This window comes from Cucumis sativus, chromosome 2 (assembly GCF_000004075.3).
Source record: "Cucumis sativus cultivar 9930 chromosome 2, Cucumber_9930_V3, whole genome shotgun sequence".
In the NCBI taxonomy this organism is placed as follows: domain Eukaryota; kingdom Viridiplantae; phylum Streptophyta; class Magnoliopsida; order Cucurbitales; family Cucurbitaceae; genus Cucumis; species Cucumis sativus.
In genome coordinates this window covers 13,031,150-13,057,498 of record NC_026656.2, presented here as the reverse complement: position 1 = coordinate 13,057,498, position 26,349 = coordinate 13,031,150, and the positions used below count along the sequence as shown (strand labels likewise).

The following is a 26,349-nucleotide window of genomic DNA, read 5'->3' as shown; positions in this document are numbered from 1 at the left end:
TCTATTTCAGAAGATTGCTTAATGATGAGGAAATATTAGATTTTTGGACCTTGTTGAATCAGATTTCTTCTTATTCACAGCCAGCCTCCTTTCCGAATCAAAGGTTTTGGTCCCTTGAAACCTCAGGTTCCTTCTCGGAAAATTACTGGTTAAGCATCTTTCAACATCTTCTCCTTTGGAAAGTTCTTTGTACAAAAGGCTTTGGAAATCTAACCGTCCAAGAAGGATAAATAAATTCATATGGATTATGCTGTTCGGAAATCTAAATTGTGCCTCATTACTTCAAAGAAAGCTTTCCTCCCATGCCCTCTCACCTCACACCTGCCCCCTTTGTGTTGATAACATGGAAAACATCCAGCAACTTTTATTTGATTGTGTCTTTGCATCTAAATTTGGTTCCGCCTTCTCCAAGCATTCAATTTTTGTTGGGTTTTTTATCATGTTTTTAAGAACAATGTGTCTCAAATTCTTGCTGGTCCAAACTTGAAGAGGAAGACAGCTGAATCGTTGTGGACAAACGCAGTAAAAGCACTTTTAGCTGAAATTTGGTTTGAAAGAAACCAAAGAGTATTCCATAATAAATCATCGACTTGGTTGGAACGCTATGACTCTGCTCGTTTGAATGCATCTTCATGGAGCTCATTATCTAAATATTTTCAGGATTACTCTTCGCATGAGATTGTTTTAAATTGGCCAGCTTTTATAGCCTCACCACATTGAAGTTCTAGATTATCATGCCTTCCGAATCAGCCTTCTACTCCAAGCAGTTTTTGCTCAATCAAGGATTATTCTTTTTGCTTTGTATTCGACTTGTTGCCTTGCTTATGATTCTGTGTTGGATAGTTTTTTCTTTCATCTTGTTTGGCCTTGTATTGTGGCCTTTGATTTGATATTGTCTTGCTTTTAGAAACATGGTATATGGGTTTTTATTTTCGCTTTTTGGATGTGACGAGGGCGTTAAGGGGGTGTCAACCTAGTTGAGATGCCTAGGTGCGTCTGTTGATCCTCCCCCCTCCCCCTATTGCTCTATGTATACCCCTTATGTACATTGAGCTTTGTCTCTCTATTTTCAATATTAACAACAGTGAGACTCGTATCCTTTTAAATAAAAGCACGAGTGAAGGAGAGCCTTTCAATTGTTAGAAATCATCAAATGGATGTAATTACAAAAGAATTTGGTATAATTTGTGCACCACCAAAAGGTTGTATGTTGAACATATGCCCAAAAAAGAAACAAAAGAAGCAAACTTATCTACAAAAGTTTTACTATTTATTCTATTCCAAAGGAACCACAAGAGAGACCACATAGCACGTCTCCAAAGAATCTTTCCTTCACCGCTGAAGGCAGGACTGTCAAGCCCATCAAGCATCCAATCATCCAATCATCAACCTTGTTCGGAAGACAACACTCCAAGCCAAAAGTACTAAACAGAAGAGTCCACCCCTTAGTGGAAAATTCACATTGCAAAAACAGAAGGTCCAGAGATTCCTCATCTTTCAAGCAAAGGTAGCAAATAGAGGGGGACCGGGAGCTATTTTTAAGTTTCCTTTGAAGCTTGCCGTAGGTATTCTCTATAAGCAAGAGACCAGAGGAAGAATTTAACTTTTTTGGGAATTTTTGCTTCCAGACAAGATTATCTAGAGGGAAGGTGATGGGAGAGGTTTTCTTAGCAATATTTAAGAAAATGGTTTTAGCAGTAAATTTTCAAAGGCATCAAGCTTCTACTTTAGGCAGTCACGGTTTCCCTGCAGTATACAAGAATAATGGACTTGCAGATCGCAGCCATATCACCCCTCTCTCTATCAAAAATATGCCTTCTAAGGCCTAAATCCCATGGCTGGTCAGAGCCACACTAGCAATCGGCTGCCACAATATCTCTTTTAAAAGAAATGATAAAAAATGTCCGAGAATTTCAGGTGCAAGAAGTTAAATATCACACAACTATCCACCCAAAATCTAATTGCTTTCCCGTCACCCAAAGCAAACTCAATGAAATTGAAAAAAAATGCTCTTTGTTCTTGGATTTTTTAAAACAGAAACGAGCATCTTCATAAATAAAATAAAATGAGGCCATGCTCAAAGTACAAGAGAATTATACAAGTGCTAGAAATTCTAAGGGACAACAAATCTGGAATCCATATACTTCCAAATACCAATGCTCAAAATCCGAAATTCTAAGGGGCCAATGCTCAAAATGCTCTTTGTGCTTTAAAATTCCAGCCCATAATCTTATACTTTATTCCCTTAGACCGATTTGGAACCAACACCATAGATAGCACCCAATAACACGTCTCCAAAAAACATTTTCTTCCTAATTGAACCTCCAAAGCCATTTCATAAGGAGGGTGTTGTTCTTTTGGCAAAAAGAACCAATCTGAAATCCTAGTTAACAAGGAATAAAAGACTAGCTCAAGGACACTCACCTGTTCGCCCAGCTGCTAATCGATCAGATGCTTCCTATTTCTTATTCGTTTATTGGGGAAGTAGGATCATAGGAGCCACCATTCTATTCCCAAACAAAGTCTATAACGATCCTATCCAAACGGTTGATGGTATTGACTAGAGCTTGCATAAGGGAGAGGAAATTTTGAAATAATCAATCAACCTAAAAGCTTAAGTTGATGGGTGAGGGGGAATTTAATTATGTATCTCCAACACTCCCCTCACTTGTGGATTGAAATATAAAAAATGCCCAACAAGTAGAAATCAATATTAAATGGGGAGGAAAAAATGATGTAAGGGCTTGAACACATAATCTTCCTAGACCACCTGCTCTAATACCATAATCACCAATCAACCTAAGAGCTTAAACTTATGGATGAAGGCGAATTTATTTTTATATCATGTAACAATTTTGTTTGCCCCTAAACAGCCTAAATCTTAAGTACTTAGATGTCATTGTTGTGTTAGCAGGGAAGCCCAAAGGCTGTTCCTGACTCTCTCAAGGGAGATGCCAACCATCTCTCCTTTAATCAAACACAGCTAGATGCCATTGTTTGAATACATTTCCTTTAAACCCTATTTTCAATACCATTAAATAATATATGATAGTTCATTACCTCCATGGTATAAAAACTATACAAGCTCTAGTGATTTAACTTCATAAAACATTAATCAAAAAGTACTTGAGCATATAACTTCAAGAATATATGTACACCACCAAACTTTAATCGTTCGCCCACCTACTCGCTATCATCGTAGACTTAACAAGTTAACATATGATCAAATGTTGAATCTTCACCACTGAACAAAATGTAATACCTCTCTTGAAAGTTGTCAATTAAAGATACGTATTAGAATCATTGGAAGAAGCTACCAACCATGTGAAGAAGTTCCTTAAATGGGAAGTTCTCATGTACATTCTCATGTTCAATGGTTCTTGCAGCCAGAATGTATGATTGAACCTCATCCAAACACTGAAACCCACAGATAAATGTACATCATCAATAAATAAAATGATAATATTATATTTTTAACAAGGAGAAAAGAAAATAACATGTCAATTAAATATTTTAGAATCTCACCCTTTTCATTCACATTATACCTCAAAAATGAAAACCCAATTTTGTCAAATAATTATAAATTATCTTGTTCTTTTTCTTATCAATACCTTGTATTTCTTGTTTAAATCGGGGTGATATTCCCTCTAGGCTTTTCTTATAGTCCCTTTTCCTTTCCTTTACTTTGGTCTTTCTCACTCCCTATATGAGTCAGTATTTTTAAAACTCAAGCCGCAACAAAGTGCAACAGTCTTCTAGGGCTTGAGCACATTCCGCACAAAAAAGGTTGGTTTTTTGTGTGAGGTGCAATATACATGAAAGTACTCCATAAAGAAAAGAAAGCATAATTGACGACTTGACATAGAAAAATGAAGGAAAAAAATGTTACCCTAAACACGAGTTAAGGAATTTTGCATATAAGCTTCATAGAAAAAATTCTTTTATTTTGTTAATAAATAAGAAAACCCCTAATTAGTATGGGTATTTTTAATAATGAAAAATCCCCAAGGCCAGCCTTGGAGCTTCACAAAAGACACGTCTAATGTGCACCTAAGGCAAAGCCCAGACCTGCACTCGGTGCCTGTCCGCACACCCTTGAGGGAGTGCCCTTTCACTATATCATTTCTTGGTGAACAAGTTCATCTATTTCAAACGAGAAGTTCGTACATTATCAAAATAGTACTAAAAGAATTCTCATATTGTCGTGCTTACAACTAGAGTAAGAAAAGAAAATGAATTAGTAGCTTAACAAATATAGTGCTGTGAGCTGTGACATGAACAACAAAATGGACAACATTCAAATTTTCAAATATAGCAACTAAACCATACAAAGCGTGAGGACAGACCAAATAAGAGCTCAACTTGAGAGCTTTAGCTTTAAGTTCAGGTTGTATAGATAGCGTGTGAGCTCCAATTTTAACTTCCTGAGAATTTAAAGCCACCCTTGATTTCTCATTCGGTTTCTTGAAGAGTGAAACTGTACCCACGAACCAAGCATGGTTGGCATCCACCTTTTTCATCTGAAAAGACACACCCAGTTACATGTGCACTGAAACAGTAGTACATAAGATATGTAGGGGATGAATCTTACCAGCGTAGGAGGAAGTTCTGTAGATGAGAGGGAAACATTTTCGAGCTCAGTAAGAAATGGATGGAAAGGATCCCACCAAAGAAACGAGTCGACTGAAGTGGAGGAAGTCATGCGAGAAGTTCAAGTGAGAGCTTGGGAGCAGAAACCTAACAAGGAAAGAATAAAATGTTGGTGTGATTCTCTCTTCTCCTCTCGCGCCTCTGAGTTTCAGACAGCTTATTCAGCAATTGCCACGGAGCGGCTGAAACGAAGAGGAAGAGTCATTTGTTAAAACGGAGAAATTTGTAGTGCTTTTGGTTTTCGCGCCTGCTACCTATTGGGGGTGCTTCGAATCCAAAAGTTGTTTAGGTTTTTTCAAATATTAGGACTTATTTTGGATTTTAAAAAAATATATACATATATATTATTTTTATCGACAAAGAGGTAAATTGTGAAATCGTATAGCCGATACACGATTTCGGACCAAATCATCACATGTCTTACAAGGAAGTTTCATTTTCCTTCTTTTTTTGACTTACAAGCTTTTCCATTGCCACAATTGTTGCTCCATCATCAACACGGTCAAAAAGGACATATATATGTATGCTATCCATTTTAATTTCTGAAGTCTTAGCTCATAAGATGTAGATTTGTGAAGATTGTTTCGATGTTGTGAAATATAGATCTATCTTTAGAGTTGCTTGACTTTGAACTTGAAGTTTTGGATTTCCATGAAGTTAAACTTAGATTGTAAACACATTTTATTTAAAATCTGGACTTGTGTGAAGATTTGGATTTGGTGTGAATATGCTTTAACCATTGAAATATAGATCTAATATTGGGCTACTTTTGGAATGAAAACTTGGGTCGTCTCATATTTGGACTTTATGTACGTATTTTGGACATTCTTTGAAAAAGAGAGTTTATGGGACGTGTTGATTCTACACTCTAGCTTCAAAGAGCTCCAAAGGGGAACGCAACATAAGGACAAAATAGGCACCATACAAGTCACATTCATTGTCACCAAATGTAAATGTCAGATACCATAAAGCTTTAGCATCACCCGGAGAGCACTAAGCAAACTATATCTACTACTAATATAACATATGATAAATTTGAACCTACACTAACTCATCTACTGTTAATTTGATTATATCAAGGTAAAAACAACATCCACATTCGTGTGGATCATTTAGAAGGAAAAGTGAAAACAGTTTTGCACAAAGCCCTCAGATCTCATATCTCATAGCTTAGTTCATCCTTGACAATGTTTGCACTGAATTCACTAACTAGCTTCTACTCATCTCTAACCACAAAAATAGAGAAGTTTTTGTTGTTAAGAAGGGAGATATATGTGCGCATATACACATGTATGTATGTGTTTGCAGAGTGAGAGAGCGAGAGAGAAAGGGATGATTGTGGTTGAGGCAAAAGCTAGTATTAGAAATCAAAGAAGATTGCTCCACAGCATGAGTTTGTTGCATCATTGGGCAGAGGTAATTTTAGGATGCAAGGGGAAACCTGTGAACAGACTCTGTCCACGTATAATTAAAACATAACATATAAATAATGTTATCATGGCCATTCCAGGAATTATTTTTAATGTAGATTTTTTTTTTTTTTTTTTTTTTTGTATATATCATCAATACCGGATTTTATGCAATAAATACCAATTCTCCAACAGAGTAGAAGAGTAAATGGTACAACAGAGGAGCAAATCCATGCAACCAATCAATCATCCACACAAACACAACTCTAAACTTTAAAAGTAAAGGTTACTGAAAATCTAAATCTTGTCGATATCTTCATCCTCAAACTCAATATAATTATCACCAGCACCATCATCCTCATCATCGATACCACCAGCAATACCCTCATTGAGACGTGTGCTCTCGGGAAGTTCCCCATATGCCTTCAACAGCCTGGCTTCGTCAGGCATATACTTGAGGATAACATCAGCTTTGTCATCCTGGTAATCACGAAGACCCACAAGAATTATATCACCAGCTGCAATCCAAACTTTTTTGTGCATCTTCCCCCGGATATGACAAAGACGCTTTGTCCCATCGATGCACATCGCCTCACATCGACCATTCCCTAACATTCTGAGAACTTGGGCATACTCCTGACCATCTTCCTTAAAAACAAGTTCACGCTTCTCATCATCTGCTTCGTTCTTTCCTCTCTTTCTGTTCTTTCCTCCCTTTCCCTTGTTCTTTGGCATGTTTACAAGGTGATCAGGAACCTGCCAAGCCAAGAATCAGGCTGTTTTTAATGTATACTCTAAATAATATAAGGAACCTTCTATTGTCAATTTTAATATTAATGACCGTCATCGTTCTAATTTAATATCTATGCATTGAATAAAAAAACCATCTTAATCCCTATAATTGTTTAAAAGACCATCACACAGAAGGCAGACTTCACTCCTTTTTGTGTTCATTTACCTGAAGGCTGAAAAATTGATGTCTACAAACGTGAAGAGTCACGTGAAATAAGATAAGTAGCATGCAAATTTTAAGTGAACCAGAGTAGGCTTCTAAGCTTAAAATAGTGGGCAACCAGAGTAAGGCCTAAGTCCGAGGATTTGAATATTAACAAAATTTGATTAAATTTAAAGGGTTGTATCAAATGAGATAGTCTAGAAAAGAACAGACTACAATATTCTTGAACTACAGAACACAATGTTCCGAGATTTTTCATTCTCTAGCAGTCATCCTGAAAAACTCAAAATAACAAAAAATAGTATGGCCGATAGATATTGAATTTTAGACAAATCATCACTTCAAATCTAAATTGTGCAAACTCAGATAAAACCAGGAAAAAAATCACGGCACCTTTTCGAGCAGAGTCTATGTAAGATGCCGTCAGCCAAAAGAAAAGGCAAACGAAAAGGTGAAAAACGCAAACCCATCCATAGAACTTAGGGCAAATATCAACAATCTAACCAATAAACTTCTAATTCAACAGTATGCAATTCATCCAAGAAATAAAATTTCAGATTCAAAAGATTTAATGAAATGAAAGAACAGATTCAAACAACATAGAAAAAAAAAGACTATAATCAAGGATTAGCTATCGAGATGTATATGTCCTCATACTTTATAAAGAAAAGCCAAACAAATAAATTTTCAGATGCATATATTCCCAGAAAGAAAAAGACTATGCTGAAAGCCCAGTACAAAATATAATTCGTAATACCCCAAACAGATTCACCAAACGGAAACCAAACTTCCTAGGTCTGCTGAGATACCAAGGGCGAACACCGAACGAAAATCGGAGAATGAAGAGGATCTTCTAATAAATGGCCTAAGAGAAAGAAACGAACCTGAGAGAGAGAAAGATCTAGCGCGAGAAGAGAGAACGATGAACCCTAAACCAGCTGAGAGAGAACGCGTTCAACAAACGACCGATTCAAATAAAAATGCGCTGAAAATTGCTAACGGAACCCTAAATCTAAATTTGAGTGGCTCTGTTTGGGGAAACCGAGAACCGAACCGAACCGAAAGTACTGGAAAGTTCGATTTAAGTACGAAGCAAAGTCGGACCGGATTGATTCGGTTCATCTTCTTGAAGTTGGAGGGTTATTGTTGATATGACCAACTCGAAAAATAAAAATAAAAAACAAAAACCATATCATTCAATCTAAAATTTAAACTAATCCAACTCTATTCTTAAAATATGGATTATTCGAATGGTCGAGTTATTTTTAAACCTTCACGTATGGTCACATAAAAATTAATTAGAAAAAAAAATTGAAGTTGAGTATGGCTTCGGTCTTCGATTTTGGCCAACGTGTGGCATGGTTAGCCACTTTTTAAATGTTCCTATTTTTTACCTTAGTTTGTCATTGAAAGCTAGATCAGGGAAAACACTGTATTTTTTAAATATTTTTCTTATGTATCCTATTTTTATCATTACTGTGAAATATTACATCATTCTATAATCTTTTATTTGTTTTAGAGTACAATCATTTATTTCTCTTTTTTAACCTACACCCGTTTTCTTAAAGAGCGTTTGGAGCATGGGATGAGTTATTATAATATGTGATTATAATAGTTTGTGGGTTATTATAATATGTGGTTATAATAGTTTGTGAGTTATTACAGTACGTGTTTAAAGTACAAATTATTATAGTTTAGGTTGTATAATCTAGATAAATGAGAAATAGTTAAATGAGAGAGTGGGAAATATGGACATATAGGAGAGATAGAGGTGAGGAATAGTGAAAGGAGAGCGAGGAATAGGAGAAATAAGAAAAAATGTAGAATAGTCCTAATTCTAGGATTATAATAATTTTTGGGGCAAACATTGAGTGAACTAAAATAAACCACTCTACTCCTTCATAGTTTGAGGACCAAATGACTCGTTAGAGTTGTACAAGCTTTTATGAATTGGGGTATTTGAACCTTTGACTTATAAGATGGAAATGTCATAACAATTACATTGTGTTAAGCTCGTTTTTTGTTTAGCAATACAAAGAAGAACAAGAAACCAATGGGTTGTTTAGGGCAAAGACTATCTAGGACTGTAATAACCACATCTTGCTACCGTAAAAACTATTTAAATAGTTTTCAATTAGCTACACTAAACACTATTTCAAAAGTCTCAATTTGCTATCGAGAGTTATCAAATTAGTAAACATATCAAAACACCCTAGACGTTGGTTCCTAAGAATACGAGCAATGTAATTACAATTTTTGTGAAGAGAAAAAAAAGTCTAAAACACATCAAAGGTTCCACATAGTTGTTGAAATAGTTACAATCTTCCATTAAGAAAATAACTAAAACTATTTAAACCATTTCTCTCTCGAGAGCAGCATTGAGCTGAACAATAGTTGTGAACATTAGAGCATGCATCAAAATCATTGGTTCACCATTGGAAATACTAAGAATCGCTCTAAAAAGCCCACCACTCGCACACGGTGAAAGAAGCATCGGAGTTAAGCTTGTACGAGGTACCTATGGTGGCTTCTTAGCTATTGCTGCAAACATCATCAATAGTCGAATAAAAGGGCGTTTAGGACTATAACAAACTCGATCTTCTCTTAGCAATATATGTATGCATCTGCTCAACAAACTCCCAATCCCACCTGATTTGGTCAAACTGCATTTTATAAGCCATTGGACCCATCAACTTACGTTGGTTCCAGATGGCAATAACAATCTATGTGAAAAAGGAGAAGCAAAGTTTGCATAGTCTGCATAGTTTGTGTTCGTATATGATAGCACAAGGAACCAAACTTCTCCATACATTCTTCATTTGTTTATCCTATTTAACATGGAGTTCAGTTTCAAGATAGTTTTTGTTTTTTAAGAGACGTTTATGCACAGTTTAGGAGTACTATATACTTTTTCTGTTTTTTATATAGCATAGTTTGATATTTTTATTTCCAGTTCATGCAATTTGAGATTACAACTCTTCAGGAGCAGGAAGAATACGAGAGATAGAAAAACAAATGATATTTAGGGGAAAAAAAAGATAAATAATATGCCTTTTTCATTATCATTTCCTGGATAAACAACCATAGCATGCAAGAACCTCAAGGTGAAAGTTTTCTCAAACGAAAAATCTGTTCATTGACATTTACAGAATCCTGATCTCAAACTGTGGAACAACAACCATAAACAATCCACACAATTCCAATTTTTTTATAGAAAAATTAAAAACAAAACAACAATTCACTCCTGCTTCTTTTTCTCCCTTCTGATTTGGTTCAATTTGTAAGTCAGAAACTGGAGCTTTATTTGTAGAACTTGAAAGTTACTAAACTTCCACTGCACATTAACCATCTCTTTCATTGCTTATTAAGAAAAAAGCAACAATGCTGCAAGACAATGACATTCTAAGGATGAGAAACAACCGGTGGATGTTTAGGGAACCCTCCAAACATGTGGTGGGAGAAGTACTTTGGTGGGGACTTGGGAACAGGAGGGAATTGAGGGATAGGTGGCCATGGCTTCTTAAAAAATGGATGATGGGGAATTTTTGGAATGTGAGGCAAATGCTTGAAGAATGGGTGTTTATGCTTGAAGAATGGGTGTTTGTGCTTGAAAAATGGATGCTTGTAAATGGGAACAGGTGGAGGGAGGGGTTTCTTATATATGGGAACAGGAGGTGGAAGAGGCTTCTTGTAGACTGGCACTGGTGGAGGATTAGGTTTCTTATAAACAGGAACTGGTGGTGGAAGTGGCTTCTCATATACTGGTGGAGGATTAGGTTTCTTGTAAATAGGAACAGGGGGAGGACAAGGTTTTTTGTAAACAGGAACCGGTGGTGGAAGTGGCTTTTTGTAGATTGGCACTGGTGGAGGCTTAGGTTTTACATACACAGGAGGTGGAAGTGGCTTTTCATAAACAGGCGGTGGATGTGGCTTTTCATAGACTGGTGTAGGTGGAGGAACAGGTTTTTTATAAACCGGAACAGGAGGTGGAAGTGGCTTTTCATAGATCGGAGTAGGTGGAGGAATAGGCTTTACATACACAGGAACAGGCGGTGGAAGTGGCTTTTCATAGACAGGTGTAGGCGGAGGATGAGGTTTTTCATAAACTGGAGTAGGCGGTGGAAGTGGTTTTTCATAGACCGGTGTAGGTGGGGGAAGAGGTTTTTCATAAACAGGAACAGGCGGTGGAAGTGGCTTTTCATAGACAGGTGTAGGCGGAGGATGAGGTTTTTCATAAACTGGAGTAGGCGGTGGAAGTGGTTTTTCATAGACCGGTGTAGGTGGGGGAAGAGGTTTTTCATAAACAGGAACAGGTGGTGGAAGTGGCTTTTCATATACCGGTGTAGGTGGTGGAACAGGTTTTTCATAAACTGGAACAGGTGGTGGAAGTGGCTTTTCATACACCGGCGTTGGTGGGAACTCTTTAGGTGGAAATGGAGAGAAGACTTTAGGTGGCAATGGAGGGAAGGAGAATGGGGGAACAAAATGCTTCAAATGTGGATGATGAAAGTCAGGTATAAGAGGGAGTGGCAAAGGAAATTGAGGGAACTTGGTAAGAGGAGGGTACTTGAAAAATGGCCAAAGGAAAGCTGATGTACAAGTTCCTGGTGAAATCTTGATTTTACCAGGTAACCCAAAAGTGTGTTTCTCATCTGATTTGGATAGTAAAACAATCTTAGAGGATTGAAGGTCATCATGAGTAGGGCAAGGGTTGGCTGCTGCACTATAAAGTTGTGCATAACATTCTTCCTTCAACTTTCCATCTTCCACAATGGCATTAGGCAGCAATACAGTGAACTTTCCTTCTTCATTCAACTCTCCAATCCCTCTTGTTTTGAAGTTCCCATCACTTGATTTGCAATCTATGGCTACTTTCAGTCCTGCACATAGTAAAAAGTGTACATTTCGTATCAGCACGATTGCCTTTTGGTAGAGTGTTAGATATAATTTTCAAATGTGTGCACTTATTCAAACATCAGTTTATAACATGGACAATTTGAGTAATGTATGATCTTCGAAGTCTAAAAATCTAAATTTATTCATCTACCATAGTTTAGATGTTTAGTTGATACAATAATTATTTCATAATTTAAATTAATACAACTCTTTAAGTTTAGAGGTATAATTTGATATTTTTCATCCATCAATTTAAGTCTTTGGGTCAATTGGCAATTTGGCGGTCTTTGACGATATGCCCTCCACCCATCCAGTGTCACTAGCAAAAACTTTTTTCATTTAGACAAGTATTTTGTGTCGCTTAATTGATGAGAATCTGAGAGGTAGATGTTTGTTACAAAGATGCCTAAAGCTTGTTGAAGTAGGTTTAACATTGGATTTTAAAAGAGGTTTAGATTGTATAGATCAAATATTAATGAAAACCCAAAGACAGTGACTACACAATATTTAGATACTAAAACAAAACATTTAAAGTTGAATGATTAAAACAGAAAGTCAATGGAGGCCAAAATGAAATAAACTAAGTAATCAACCCATCCATTCTCATGAGTAGTGCCTATACTATAAAAGACATGTTTTCATCACTTGTAAAGCTAAAACAAAAAGAGAAATTAAACTCTCCTAAGAAATAGCTTTCACCATAATCATAAAACAGAAAAAAGATGGCATGAACCTGACAAAGCATGGCTAGTTTTTATGTTACTCTCTTTGCAATCAGCACATTCACCAACACCGACGACCTCGACCGACTTTACATCGGCATTGCACAATGTTGCAGCAAAAACAAAGGACACCAAGAAGAAGCACAACAAGGGTGCCCTTCCAAGCAGAGGAGGAATCCTCATGTCAAAACCACAATCTTAAACCCGACCCAAAACAAACTCTTTTCGAGACCGAGCAGAAGCTATGAGCTTCAAGGCAATGTACAAGAAATGAAAGAGATGAAGGTCATTATATAGGAGCAAATAAGTGAGTAAAAAAGATGAGTTTTGAGAGCTTGTTAAGGGCATGTCACATGAGATAGGGGGGACCCTTAAAGAAAGGACTAATTTTGCAATATATGAGAAAGTTTGGCCATACAAAGCTAGGAATAAACTCAACTGCCATTTGAAAAGAAAAGGCAAAAGGAAAAAAGAAAAACTCAACTGCCATTCTCTTTCATTTATTGAGTCATCAAAATGGTCTATGCTTCCACACCTTTCTAAACCTACTACTAACCACATCACATTAATAAGTTCTTAAAAGTGCTTTTGAGATCAAGGGAAAATGGTAAGGTAATTAATGGGAAGTTGATCCACAAAGTACATTTCCATCAATCACACAGAGGGACATTCATTCTTTACAGAAGAATGAAACTAAGAATTATGTTTTTTTTTTTTTTACAGAACGTTAGTTTGATTATAAGTTTGTGAGCTGTTTGGTTTTTGAAATTTATAGTTTTTATTTTGTTAAAGAAATTTTAGAATCTCCGCTCAAGTTCTAAAAACAAAAACAGATTTTTTAAAAAACTATGTCGTTGATTGTTTATGTTCGATAACTATTTTGATTTTGTTTATTTTCTTCAAATTAATTACTAAATAAAGTATCATGTTTGGTAATTCATTTAGTTTTTGTTTTTGAAAATTAAATTTTTAAAAACTAGTGATCTCATAGCTAATTTATTTTATTCATGTGAAGGAAAACTTAGATTTAAAACTACCAAGGAAAAAAAACATTTATAAAAATAACAAAATAAATTAAAATATTTACAAATTATAGCAAATGTTTTAGATTTTATTAATGATGATAATCAATGATGTGACTGTCTATCAAATGTTTAATAGTGATAGAATCTCAAATTTTACTGTTAAATATTTTATAATTTTTTTTATTTTTTACCGTTCCCTTTTAAATTTATTTTAGTTGATTTTGATTTTAAAAACACCCATTAATGAAAGTATTGTTTATAAGCTTAATTTTTAAAAATCAAATAATTACACAGTACAACCAAATAGTTACTATTCAAATTTTGGTTGGATTTTTTAAAATATTTATTAGAGTAATCAACAAACTAAAAATAAAACTTATTTTCTTTTTTTACAAAAAAAAAGAAACATTCAAATTTCTTTCCACATAAAAGTTAAAAACAAAAGAAAAGAAACAGTTAATATAAAATACTGATTCCAAGTTGTAATTTCAATTTCAAAAACAAAAAAACAAAAGACAAAAACTCTTAACTGATTATCAAAAAATAACACAAATTATTTTAATGAGTGGAAAATATAAAACAAAACATCACGTGTAGTCCGATTTCTCTTTTCTTTACTTTTTTTTTTTCTCTATTAATTTCATAACTCTTTCTTTCCTATAAAAATACACAAAAAAAAATTATAAAAACCACTCGTGAATTATATAATCATTTACCATTATTCTCAAACTTTCAATACAAACAATTGAGTTCCTAAACATCTAAAAGCGTTAAAATTTGACCATCAAACTTATCATAATCGTAAAAAATTGACTCACAGATGATAAAAATTAAATTCTCAAGCTTATATAATCAATTCAATTTATACAATTATATAATTTTTTGAGTATCCGAACTTTACAATTTGGATGAATTTGATGGGTTTGAATTTTAATTTTGAAAATTAAAAATTATAATTAGAATCACAGCGGGTGATTTTTGTAAATTGCCTGAAATATAATAATCTCTATCTTAGACCAAAAAGAATGGAATGATAATAGACATATATCATTTTCATTATCTTATATCATATTACGTTGATTCTTTCATTTTCCTAATATTAACTTATTTATTTATTTGTGGAGGGAGACAAACTTAGACATTTAAATACTGTGAGAAACAGAAGAAAAGAAGAAGAAGATCAAATGATGGAAACAATTTGCAATAGTGACAATGTGGTTCAAAAATGTAGTTGGAAGTTGTTGAGGTTTTAATTAGGAGGATGGCAATGGAAGTCTCACATCTAATTAGAAAAGTGAAGGGCCACGGCCTATCATCTCCATTCATAAATTTAAAGACATTTTCAATAATATTATGGAGCAATTTGGCTTACCAACAACTAATTAGGTAATATTTACTTAACCCTAATGAAAACAGGTGTAATCATAATGGAATTTTATTGATGGATCAATTGTAATGAATTCTAATCGTAATTAGATTACTTTTGATTATCGTGTTTACTAAAATTATGAATTTTATCAAATTTATTGTTTACCGTATCTCTACCCTTTATCTTTGAAGGTCAAATAGTAATGGTAATAGTAAAGATGTTAAAATTGGCAAAATTTTTAGCTCTAATAGTAACAATAATGGTAGTTATAACGATATGAGGTAATTACCGGGTATAGTTGGATTGAGTACTCTCAAATCATTAATCAGATTGTGTTGTTTCATCATAGATTTAGATGTGAACCTCATGTGTTAGTGCAAATGCAACACACAAGTAATCAAATGAGACCCACTTTGTAATTCTTTTTGGTCGGGGTGAATGTGACCCTTAACTTCAATAGTAAACACAATTGAAAAGTTTATACATTTATCAAGTAACTCTATCTTCATCATTTATCTACTTTTTGTGATCGAGCAACTCACCCATCTCTTGTCTATTTTTTACATTTATGGAGCAACTTTATCATACAAAGTGTAGAAACATTTTCAAAATCTAAAATTAAGAAAAGTAGTTTTGTGTTTAGTTAACGATAAAAACACTTTGTTGAGTTGCAAATAATTATAGAAAAGTAAGTGAGTGATGACACGAATAACAAAGTGAGAAATGTGAGTTGACGTGAATAACAAGACAATAAATCTCTTTAATTATTGGTTAGCAATCGTTGATTGGTTTTTTTACCCAATCAACTCAACACTATGAAATTACTCAAGTTGTCAAACACTTGAAATAAAACCGAAAAAAAATTCACCACCTTATTGCTTTCAATTTATATTAAAAATGCAAAAGATGAATAATTTGAGTCACACCCTACCATGTCCACTCTCTTCAACTTGTATGTCTAAAGTGAGAGATTTAAACCTATATTCATTTGGTCAAATGTGCATATAGTTAAACCGGTTGAGTTATATTTGAATTGACCACTACACACTCAATTCGACAGTTCATAAAACATAAAGACAAAAGCAAATGCAACCATATATAATTGTAGTTGGAATGCCTTGAACCGGGTGTGTATTGTGCTTTGCTAGCAGATTGTGAGTGCAAGAAACCTAAATTGTATACATATGATATATGCCATTCACTGTTTTGAGTCTACGATTTTGAGAAATGTCTTATATAAACTCACTATTCCTATTAACGTTTGTATCTATATATGTTCCCCTCAAATATCTTTAATTGTTCTCTCTCTACCCATGAATGTAGTAAATATATATTATATTGTCGGTGAACCATGTAAATTCTAAAATCTTTTTTCATTGTTTATGTTTTCTTTACTTAATTTCATTTCTCCCATCACCATTGTTGTAGGACACAAATCACGTCTCAAAATTGGAAGGTTCTTCAACCTCCCACCTTTGTATTCATTAAACTCAAAATAGACAAAAACAAAAATCATCACCAAGTGGGCTTCTACATATATTAATTCCCATTCATTAAGGTAAAAAGCAACAAGTACTTGGGCAACGGCAGACACCTATATGTTAAGATGTTTTTAAGGCAAAAATTTCACAATAAGATGTAGGTGTAGATGAAAAGTAGAAGCAGAGTATAAATGCTTTCACCAACTAAAGGAAAAAGGTGAAAAAAAAATGATAAGACATTGTGATTAGCAGCAATGATAGAAAAAGAGGAGACTATAGAAAAAAAGGCCAACTCTAGTCTCGTGATTTATCACTAAACATGTCAATTGTGGTTTACATTCTCCAATTTTCATTAAAAAAAAAAAAAGCAATTGAACGTAACTCACAATACACACACCTCCATGTATTTCATTCAACCACAATGAATATACATATATTAAGCAAATAAAGAAAAGTTTGTAACGTAATCATAATTTGTAATTAGACATTTGAATGAGTTGAACAAAGATAGATATAGTCTATGATCGTATATCCAAATATTTTTATAACTATCATTCATTAAGATAAAGAGAAAAAAAAAAGGATGGAACAAGTACTAAAGCAACGTGGCATAACACCTACATATTAAGATGTTTTTAAGGCAAAAAAAAAAAAAAAATGATAAGAAGACGTAGGTGTAGATGAAGGAGAGTAGTGTAAATGCTTTCACCAACTAAAAGAAAAGGGTGAAAAAAAAATGATGAGACCATGGTGATTAGATTAGTAGTATAGTAGCATTATTATAAAAGGGCCAAGTCTCTAATGATTTTTGTGAATGAATAATGAATGAAATGTACCAAAAGTGGTTTTCAGAAGAGGTACTTGCTTGAATTGAAGCATGTTCTAAGTTTGTGCAATCTTAGCTAATTTTGAACACTATTAATTACCAAAGGATTATTAAATGAAATTGAAGTCCTATGCTATTATTTAATGAAAAGCCTCCAAAGTTGGCGAGATTTGATGACACTCCAATCCACTTTCCCCTAATTGTTTTCAATCTCAACTTGACCTTTTAACAACACTTTGTGGAGCTCCAGCTGTTCACAACAACAAAGTACTCTTTTCTTTTCTATCTTTTATTTGTTTTTAATATGGTGATGCATTGTACACATAATACATATATTTTAATATTTAATTTTTACTTTTATAAAACTAGAGTTTCAATTCGTGAGATGGTTGAAAATATTACTTACTACAAGTTAGAGATTGATAGACATTTATCAGTGTCTATCATCAAATATTGATAGTCTAGATATTGATTATCAATGCTAACACAGATGGATAGGTTCATCGGTTCGTTTTATATATTTGAAAACAACCAAAAGAAAGTCAACAATAAATAATTTAATTGCAAAATTATCTATAAAGGTAAAAGCATAGTATGAACAAAGGAAGCAAGTAATGTAAGAGTACTCGAGATTTTTTAACCACGAACATGTACATGTGCTTCCATGTGGTGATTATGCGTGACATAAACTTATATTGTGATTTTACAAAACTCATTTGAATCAATGAGCATGAATGTTTACGTATAAGATATATATAAACGTTTTAAAACTTTACACAATAAATATTGTCTTGAATTTAAATATTTGTAATTATATAATTACTTAATTAAATATAAGAGAACAACTAATGTAATCCTAAAATAAATACAACATCACTGTTGTATTAACTAATTATTTAAGTTTAAAATAAAAATAAAGGAATGGTTTTGTATTAAACATGATTAAATTAATTTAATTAGTATAAATGAATAAAAATATCAATCATTAGTAATAAAACTTTATTTCAAATACTTAAACATAACATAGAATATCTCTGGAAGATGAATTAGTTGAAATTTATTAAGTCTAAATACTATTTTCATAGTAATAATTAATTAAGCTTAACAGTAATAATAAACAGAAAATAATTTACTAATTAACTAGACTATATTTTGATTATTTATATTCGAGATAAAAAATTTCCCATATATAAAGGATGCTGAAAAAAGCCAATGTCATATAAACTTGAAAGTTTATGTATAATAATATTTTGAATTTTAAAGAGTGATAATGTGAAACAAACAAAAACATTAATATTTATTTGAAATTTCATGACAAAATCTATAAAGAGAACCCTCCCGAGTAGATTAGATCTCACCTAAAACCATATTGTTGGACTATTATTGACTAAGGACCATAGTCCTTAAATAAAGTGAAAGGGTATCAAGTAAATTAAATCACAGTTCTTGTTGAGAATAATTTCATTCAAATTGAACTTTGTTTAAGTCGATTTTAATTTTAATTTTTGTATGGTTGAAAGAGATGACAAGTTCATGTTCATTTTCAAGCTATGTTACGATATGATTGAAAATTTGCTACCTAAATATTTAATTAGCAAAAGGCAGTTTGACAATGATGGGAAATTAACAAATATACAGAAGCAAAGTAACAATACGAAGAATGTGAAATTTTACTATATTTTAATTCTATTATAGTTTGAAATTTTCAGAAAATGAAAGGTCATAATCACTTAGAATTATTAACAAATGTCCAAATTTAAACTATAAACATTAAACCAAATGTTTATTTTAATGCCAAGGGCCCCCCATCCACTACAAATAGATATCAATAACCAGCATTAACAAGTACATTAATAATCAACACTCAAATTTCCACTACAAATAGCAAAGTAAAGATTCAAATATATAATATTACTAATAGGAATTAACAAATATATGATAGCTAATGTAAAAATATAAAGTAACACGTTAAAGAAAAGCAAGTACATAGATAAATTTAATTTGTTTAAAAGATGAAAAAGAAAAAATAAAGTCACAATCACTGAGAATTATTTGGCTATCATGGGTGATTTTAGAATGGTCTATCATTTCAAAATTATGCTATTACTTTTATAATATGAAAATAATGTTTGAAAATGTAAAGTTAATCTTAAGGATCATTCGCGGCATCTAGTCAAGTTTTTTAGTTGTGGACAAACAATAGGTTTGAGAATTACTTCAATTTTAAATTGTTGAAATAAGAACATTTTTGAAAAAAGAATTAGTGATCTTTTATTTGCAAGTCCATCTTCATGAACCAATCAAAGATTATCTAAATTACTTTCAAAACGATACAAAATGGAACTTTAAAGTCTATTTGGGAGGCTAAAAGGTAAGCAGGATTACAATAAAATGTTAGGATCAAAGTTAGAATGGGATCATGAAGAATGAATTGGTGGAAAAGAGAGTTTGATTCAAAACGAAAGGAATGTAACAGAATGTAACAGAGGTAACAAATCGAACTCAAAACCCTGAGTCTAAACATGGCTAGTCATTGTAATCCAGTAGATTCAAATCTCCCAAACATGTCTTCAATGGCCATGTTAAGCAGATTGGCGTTGTAAATTTTGGAAAACCAATCAAAAAACGTGAATCAAATGAAACCATCAATCTTGATTAAAAAACAATAATAATAATAACAACATGAAAACCCTACAACGACCTCCCCACCCATAAAACAAAGAAATAAATAAAATAACGGTAAGAAGAGCACAAGAGATGTAGGTGCAAGCAAGTGCATAATTGGTTCTATTTGATTTGACAGCTCAAGAAATTAAAAAATAACACAAGAAACAGAGGGTATAAAGTAGGCAAAACTAATAAGAGCTACAACAAAGGTCAAACCCACATGCTATACTTTAGCCATTATTTCAACTTCAACAATTAAAGATATACTTCACCCATTATTTCAACTTCACCAATTAAAGATGTACTTTACCCATTATTTCAACTTCACCAATTAAAGATAAAATGATTCACAAATAGGTATGGAGGGAGTCCATCTAATTCAAGAATCACAACCGTAATTGTCATTTGACTAAACGTCTACCTACATGGTTCTACTAAGCAACAGCTTCACATGTATCTCGCTGGTGTTTGTTTCCTCAATAATCAAATCCTATAACGAGCATAACACTTCTCTTTTTGTTTTCTTTCTTTGAGTATAAAAATCTGGGAGTTGGGAGTAACGAAACTTGAACCTTTAACCTCTAGATTGAGACTGTCTAAGGTACAACTAACTGTACCCATAAAAACACTTAATCCCACAAATGGGTGGTATGGTAACTACATGGGTGGAATTGAAGAAGCAAAAAAGAGTCATCCATTAGATTAACTTTAGAACAGAATGGTAAATGGTCAAAAAATTAGACTAAATTAACAATTCTATCGGATTCATGTACGTCCTAGATCAATTAAACAACGCTTAATTATGAACAGATGAGGCAGATAGTATCTATCTATAGAAGGAACAATGAAACGTTATCATCAAAAAGTAACTTCAGATTAAAAGGTAAATGATAAAAGATTTGAATAAACTAAAAGATCTCTGTTGACTCTATCCATGTATGCAAGGGTTGAAAGTGTTATGTATATCTTAGACCTGTCGAACTATGTTTAGGTTAGCTAAGCGTAAAAACACTGTGGTATCTATAGATGGAATAAAGAAAAGTTATCAATCAAGATGTAACTTAACAACAATTAAATGGTCAAAAATTTGGATTAAATTAAAAGATCTCTATAAAATAACTCAACTTCTCCAAAAGTCTAAACTAGCCTACTTTCCAAAAACTAATATAAGATGCGCCTCTTAAACAATTCAAATGCTTAATTGTGAGTTACAAGAGACTGCGTATCTGGTACGTGTCGAGTGTAAAGGCAGAAAAAGGTGTGATCTACTTCTTTTTCTTTGATTTATTTGACAATGACCCGGAATATGCAGCAGTGCCCTGCATTATAAAAGAAAGAAATAATACAAGTTTCAGTAAGCAAGGGAGACAGAAACAACATCATATTTAATGGCAGGTCAATGAACGTACCTCCAGCCATTCGTCTAATGAAGCATCTGAGGACTTGGTTCCAACTTCCACCTTAGGAGCCCTCTTGGTTTTCTAATAAAATAAAAGAAGTGTTATAAGGTTTGCTTAAATTGGGTATGTGTAGGCGATGGGGTTGAATGTTGAAGCAACAAAACATTCAATAGCCATTAATTCATGATCATGAGAGGTTAAGAAATTCAGGATGCCGATCTAATTACCTATAAGAAAGAATTATATAATTTTGCTTTCAAAATAAAAATAAAATAGCATTCCTTTTAATTTTATTATCAAGAGATCATTTTCCAGAGAAAGAAAACAAGCACAAAGGTAGGGAAGACAAGAAGTTCTCACAACGTAAACCAACTAGATTGCAAAAATACTTTTCAATCAGCAGCTATATTTCTTTATATAGAAAAATAGAGAAATTACAATTAGTCAAGGAACTAAAACAAATTAAAACCCACAAGTACAAGAATCACGACCAGTTTTGCTGTAGAAGAAAGCGGCCAGTAGTGTGAGACAATGCTCTTTTGAAACTCACTGATCCTTCTCAAGAATTATTTCATACATTAATCGCAAAAAAACAGAATTTCTTTTCCAAAAAAATATTTGGGATCATATTTAGAGCAAGTATTGTTTCTATTGTTTAAAAAAAGTAAAACAAAAGCCCATTAGAAAAATAGAATTTAAACGTACTTAAAAATCAAAATATAACTGTGAGAAAATCAGCTCACGCTTTTTTTTTCTTCTTTTTTAATTTTATCAGTTGATAGGAAACTAAGAAATTTACAACGATGAAAACTATACAAAAAAGGGTGATAAGATATCGACACATGAAGCAACAGAAAACGCAAACAACATATTGCAATTGCATTGTAGGCAGATTTAGGGCCCACTGGATTTACTATAGGAAAAGATGTTTTTCAAAATACTCATTTTTGTTTGAACTTTTTTGTGAAAATTGTTTACAATACATTGCAAAACGGTTTCAAAAGCTATTTTGAGTGGTTGTCAAATACTTGAATGTTTTCTAAAAGGACATTTTTAAAATTAAACACTTGAAAATGTATTCCAAACACACTCTTACTGATCACATTAGCTAGTTATTTTGTGTGTGGTTAAATATGCTGCATGTGAATCTTCAAAGCACTGGCATCTGGCATTTGCTGCTTGATTGAAAATAAATAAATAAATAATCCAAAAGTTCAGTTTTAGCAGGCTTGTGTACCTTGGAAAGATTCTGTATTTGACCATGAATCCATAAACCAAGCAGCACGATAAGTGCAATTCCAAGGGTAACTAGAAATACAGATTCAATGCTAAGAAAACCACCAGCTTCAGCAACATCAATGGTACCATTGAAGAAGGTACTTTGATATGGATGCTGATCTATTTCATAGATAATGGTTCCAACGAGATCAAAATTTCCAGACTGCACAAAGAGAAAAAAGATGTCTTTTTAGCCATTTATGCTATCTTATACTACAGTCATAAAGCACAGACAGAAGAGAAATAATCTAGATAACAATAAATTTAATTTCAATGTAGAGGACTATCACATCGACACAAAAACCTGGAGATATTTGCTGACTGCAAAAAGGTATGGGAAAGTTGCTTGTGACGATGCTGGTACTGACGCATTGTTAAAACCCTGTGACCAAAACATAAACGTGAATAAATAACACAAGGGAATTGACAAGATGCAAAATGCGGTAGCAAGTAATATGCATTATGTACAAACGGGCACATAAGAAATTTTTAAAGAAAGAGAAACAAGGCATCAATTATTAAAAGTCTACAATTACAAAAGAATCTGGTGTAATTAGTTCACCACCAGGAAGGAGTATGCTGAACAGAAATCCAAGAAGAATTAAAAGCATACCTATCTTCAAACAGCCTAGTAACCTACTATTCCTTCTGTCCAAAGGAATTGGTCTGGAGAGTCAACATTCTTCCTGAAACTTTTGCTGATGCAGTAATGTAAATTACATGGTATCTCAGGTCTACCCTATTTATCCAGTCTCTGAAAAAATGGTTGAGGTGGATTCTAGCACGTCTCAACTTAAAGACCTTGGCCTCTTGGGGGCTAGGGCCATTCTAATGTAAATATTTTCTGGTTAGCCTTACCAATGTGGCCTCTACTCTACCATAGACTTGATCTTTAACGCAATATTTTACCAAAAATTCAAAAGCTTCATATAGTTGGGCGCTCCTAGGAAGAATAAGAACAAGGTGTTGCAAAAAACCCCTCCAAATTTCTAACTAAATAGTTGGAGTTGTTTTCATGAGCATGCACAGAAGGACCTTCATTGCTTTTTTGTTCATTGCCCATTGATTTCTTTTTCTAAAAGAACAAAAATATGTTCACTGATAAAATAAATGTACAACCAGCTACACAATTTTTGTAATTATAAAAGCTTTTTTAGCAGCCTTGATTAGTTTTTGTAGTCTTTTGGTGGCTGGGTCTCCTCTTCTCTACTTTTTAATTTTAGACTGAACATTTCTTCGTATTTATCGGGTTGTCATTTTAGCACGAAATCTATGTTGTGCCTCGTGACTAACTACTGTTATTGTATATTAAATTAATAAATTAAACAGCAACACCATCTCCTACTACGCTTCAAAGCTCAAGAAAGGTGAATTATGTTACGGATTCTAACAGTAATAAGCTAAAGCAGGAACAATCTGCAAGAGCTAAAAAGGGGATCCTTAAGAAATTTAGTTTATCTCACGGCTCTAACTCAAACAATAATTCATCCCCCTCATATACAAAATAGGTAAATGATGCTATATTATGCATACTTGAACCCAATGAGTAAAAGTTCTGGAATTTTGTTGGGATAAAATTGTGCTTGCATATGGCAGACCAGATATAAGTTATGCAATGAATTTTGATGGGGAAAAGGAACTCGTATACATTAGCCATGCGGTCACTTACCACTGCAGAAAGATTTTGAATCAGTAATCGGTGATCAAAAGTGTAATGAACACTCGCCTTTATTGCAATGACATTCAAGCTAGAATCCCCTGTTTTTTCACCAAAAGAAACGAAGTAAGAAACATAGCAGAAAACTTCAAACAAAAACCCAGCAGGGACTCCATCATTGCGAACACAAAAAGGAAAACTTCAAACAATCCTTTCAAGACAAAGTTTTCAAACTGCAGATGCAGGTCTCGATAAGGGGGACCTCACTGTTTTTTGTGCAGCCATGCGCTTGTAGCCATCAGAATTACAAATAAAACTATAATGAAAAAGGTACTACTACATGCAGAGAACGGAGATTAAAATAATAAGTTAAACAATTAACAAATTGGAATAAAAGGAAGAATCAAGAAATACAAAGTGGAAATCGTGCATTGCTCTGAGTGGAGACAACACAACAATAATTAACTATAATTAAAGCCACTTAAGTCAACAAATGAATTGTAAAACTGTCATCTCTTGCCAACAAAAGCTTAGTAGCAAAAGCTTAGCTCAACTCATATCTGTATGTATTGGTTCAAATCTCCCACCCCAATTTGTAATCAAAGAAAGAGAAAAAAAAAAACTGCCAAATGTTGCTGATAATACAAAAATAAGGACAATTCAACGCTTGTAGTTGACAGGTAAGGACCAATTACCATTATTTTTCACTCCTGCTAATATTTCAGTCTCTTCTCCGGCCACTACTACTGCATTTAGAGAAATTTATAAATTAATAATACTATTCTACATCATACTCAAAAGGACATATTTGTGTTCAACTTAAATGGAATACTCACAACGTGCGCTATTTTTGGGGAAAACACACACGGTATCAATCCCTGGGGCAGCGCTGAAGCTCCCATCACCATAATCTAGTTCCTCCTCCCCAACAATCCCCAAGTCAGTGGCATCATCAACAGCGGCCTCTTCAGATTCCGACTCCGCATCCGATTGGCATCTGACAACTTAAGAAGCAAAATACACAAAATACATAAAAACAAAGCACGAATTGAAGTATACAGATCCACCACATCGCGGAAGATGGATAACAACTTTAACAAAAGAACCTAAACCCAGCAATTAACCAGAACAAAAACATTAGAATGGCGCGGATCAACGAACCCAAATATCGAGCTTAATTTATAAAGTTGATATGGATACGCTAAAAACGCTGCCCAAGCAATTTTGAAGAACAAAAAATTCAAAGATTATAGCTGAAAATTAGCGAATCTAACACGCACAAGATCCAACAGAAAATCGACGAAGCTGGAGCGCCAAATGCATAAATGAAACCGGATCTCAATGAAATGGAGAATTAAAGCCGCAACCATGCAAGCGAGATCGAAATTCGATTAAATCTAGAGCTAACAGTTTAAACATATGCAGGTGGAAGAAAATACTTAGAGATAAAGAATTAAGGAAGCAAAACCTTGGAGAAAAGGCGAGGCAAGGAGAAGGAGCGCAAGAAAGAAAATCCTGAAGGCCTTAGACGCCATGATTGAGAGCTTGGAAGAGTGCCGTAGCCTGAGTGCGTTTCTTAGGAAGAAAATCGGTGAACAACGCGTGGATTTCAACACCACACCGAGCTAGCTTAGGTTCTCGGGTCAAATCCCACCTCGCGCGATTTTAACCTTTTCGCAATTACATTTTTTCCCCCCAGTTTTCTAATAATGATGATTGGAGAAATATATCTTTTTAGTCTTCAAAATTGTGAAAATAACATTGTAAAACAAATTTTCATTTTAGTTTCAATTTTTAAAAAGTCACAAATAATTGTAAGTAATTATATGATATTTAAAGTTAGAATAATAATTTTATTTTTAGAAAGACTCCCTCTAAAACTATTTTTTTTTAATTTGGCGCGGAAGTTTGAATCAAATGGTCGTGTGTTTGTCTTTGTTTGGAGTGTAAGATTTGAAAATTTAGGCCGTGTTTGTTTTGAATTGCTCGGTTTAGTTTTCTTAATCGTATATTT

The 26,349-nt window shown here is 33.5% G+C and overlaps 4 protein-coding genes and 1 pseudogene across 5 annotated transcripts in view; all 5 read right to left on the bottom strand.

Moving 5' to 3' along the window:
* Nucleotides 1–4,922, bottom strand: part of LOC101204633 — a 43,742-nt gene extending 38,820 nt beyond the window's left edge. The window contains exons 1-3 of the mRNA XM_011650982.2: nucleotides 4,592–4,922; nucleotides 4,347–4,520; nucleotides 3,322–3,417 (exon numbers count right to left, since the gene is read on the bottom strand). Of these exons, the coding sequence (XP_011649284.1) occupies nucleotides 3,322–3,417; nucleotides 4,347–4,520; nucleotides 4,592–4,702 (381 nt within the window). The 5' untranslated portion in view covers nucleotides 4,703–4,922. The remainder of the gene's footprint in view (nucleotides 1–3,321; nucleotides 3,418–4,346; nucleotides 4,521–4,591) is intronic.
* LOC116402317 lies at nucleotides 2,868–2,981 on the bottom strand (annotated as a pseudogene).
* Nucleotides 4,923–6,166: 1,244 nt separating the features above from the next.
* On the bottom strand, nucleotides 6,167–8,059 carry LOC101214334 (eukaryotic translation initiation factor 1A). Of its 2 annotated transcripts, none has more exons than XM_004146973.3 (2): nucleotides 7,899–8,059; nucleotides 6,167–6,815 (listed from the first exon to the last, which is right to left on the bottom strand). In XM_004146973.3, the coding sequence occupies exon 2, from the start codon at nucleotides 6,792–6,794 to the stop codon at nucleotides 6,357–6,359; it is 438 nt and encodes a 145-aa protein (XP_004147021.1). In that variant the 5' UTR covers nucleotides 6,795–6,815; nucleotides 7,899–8,059; the 3' UTR covers nucleotides 6,167–6,356. The 2 variants fall into 2 exon arrangements, with proteins under 2 accessions (XP_004147021.1, XP_011649283.1); XM_011650981.2 differs by lacking the exon at nucleotides 7,899–8,059 and adding an exon at nucleotides 7,772–7,794.
* A 1,976-nt stretch (nucleotides 8,060–10,035) lies between these two features.
* On the bottom strand, nucleotides 10,036–12,901 carry LOC101204386 (extensin-1). The gene is made up of 2 exons (XM_004147016.3): nucleotides 12,644–12,901; nucleotides 10,036–11,894 (listed from the first exon to the last, which is right to left on the bottom strand). Exons 1-2 carry the CDS (start codon nucleotides 12,813–12,815, stop codon nucleotides 10,417–10,419), a joined length of 1,650 nt encoding a protein of 549 aa, XP_004147064.3. The 5' UTR covers nucleotides 12,816–12,901; the 3' UTR covers nucleotides 10,036–10,416.
* Nucleotides 12,902–20,997: 8,096 nt separating this feature from the next.
* LOC101214090 (translocon-associated protein subunit alpha) lies at nucleotides 20,998–26,050 on the bottom strand. Its single transcript, XM_004146972.3, has 8 exons — nucleotides 25,804–26,050; nucleotides 25,172–25,339; nucleotides 25,031–25,081; nucleotides 24,348–24,436; nucleotides 22,983–23,060; nucleotides 22,638–22,841; nucleotides 21,410–21,481; nucleotides 20,998–21,319 (listed from the first exon to the last, which is right to left on the bottom strand). Exons 1-8 carry the CDS (start codon nucleotides 25,868–25,870, stop codon nucleotides 21,266–21,268), a joined length of 783 nt encoding a protein of 260 aa, XP_004147020.1. The 5' UTR covers nucleotides 25,871–26,050; the 3' UTR covers nucleotides 20,998–21,265.
* Between the last annotated feature and the right edge of the window lie 299 nt (nucleotides 26,051–26,349).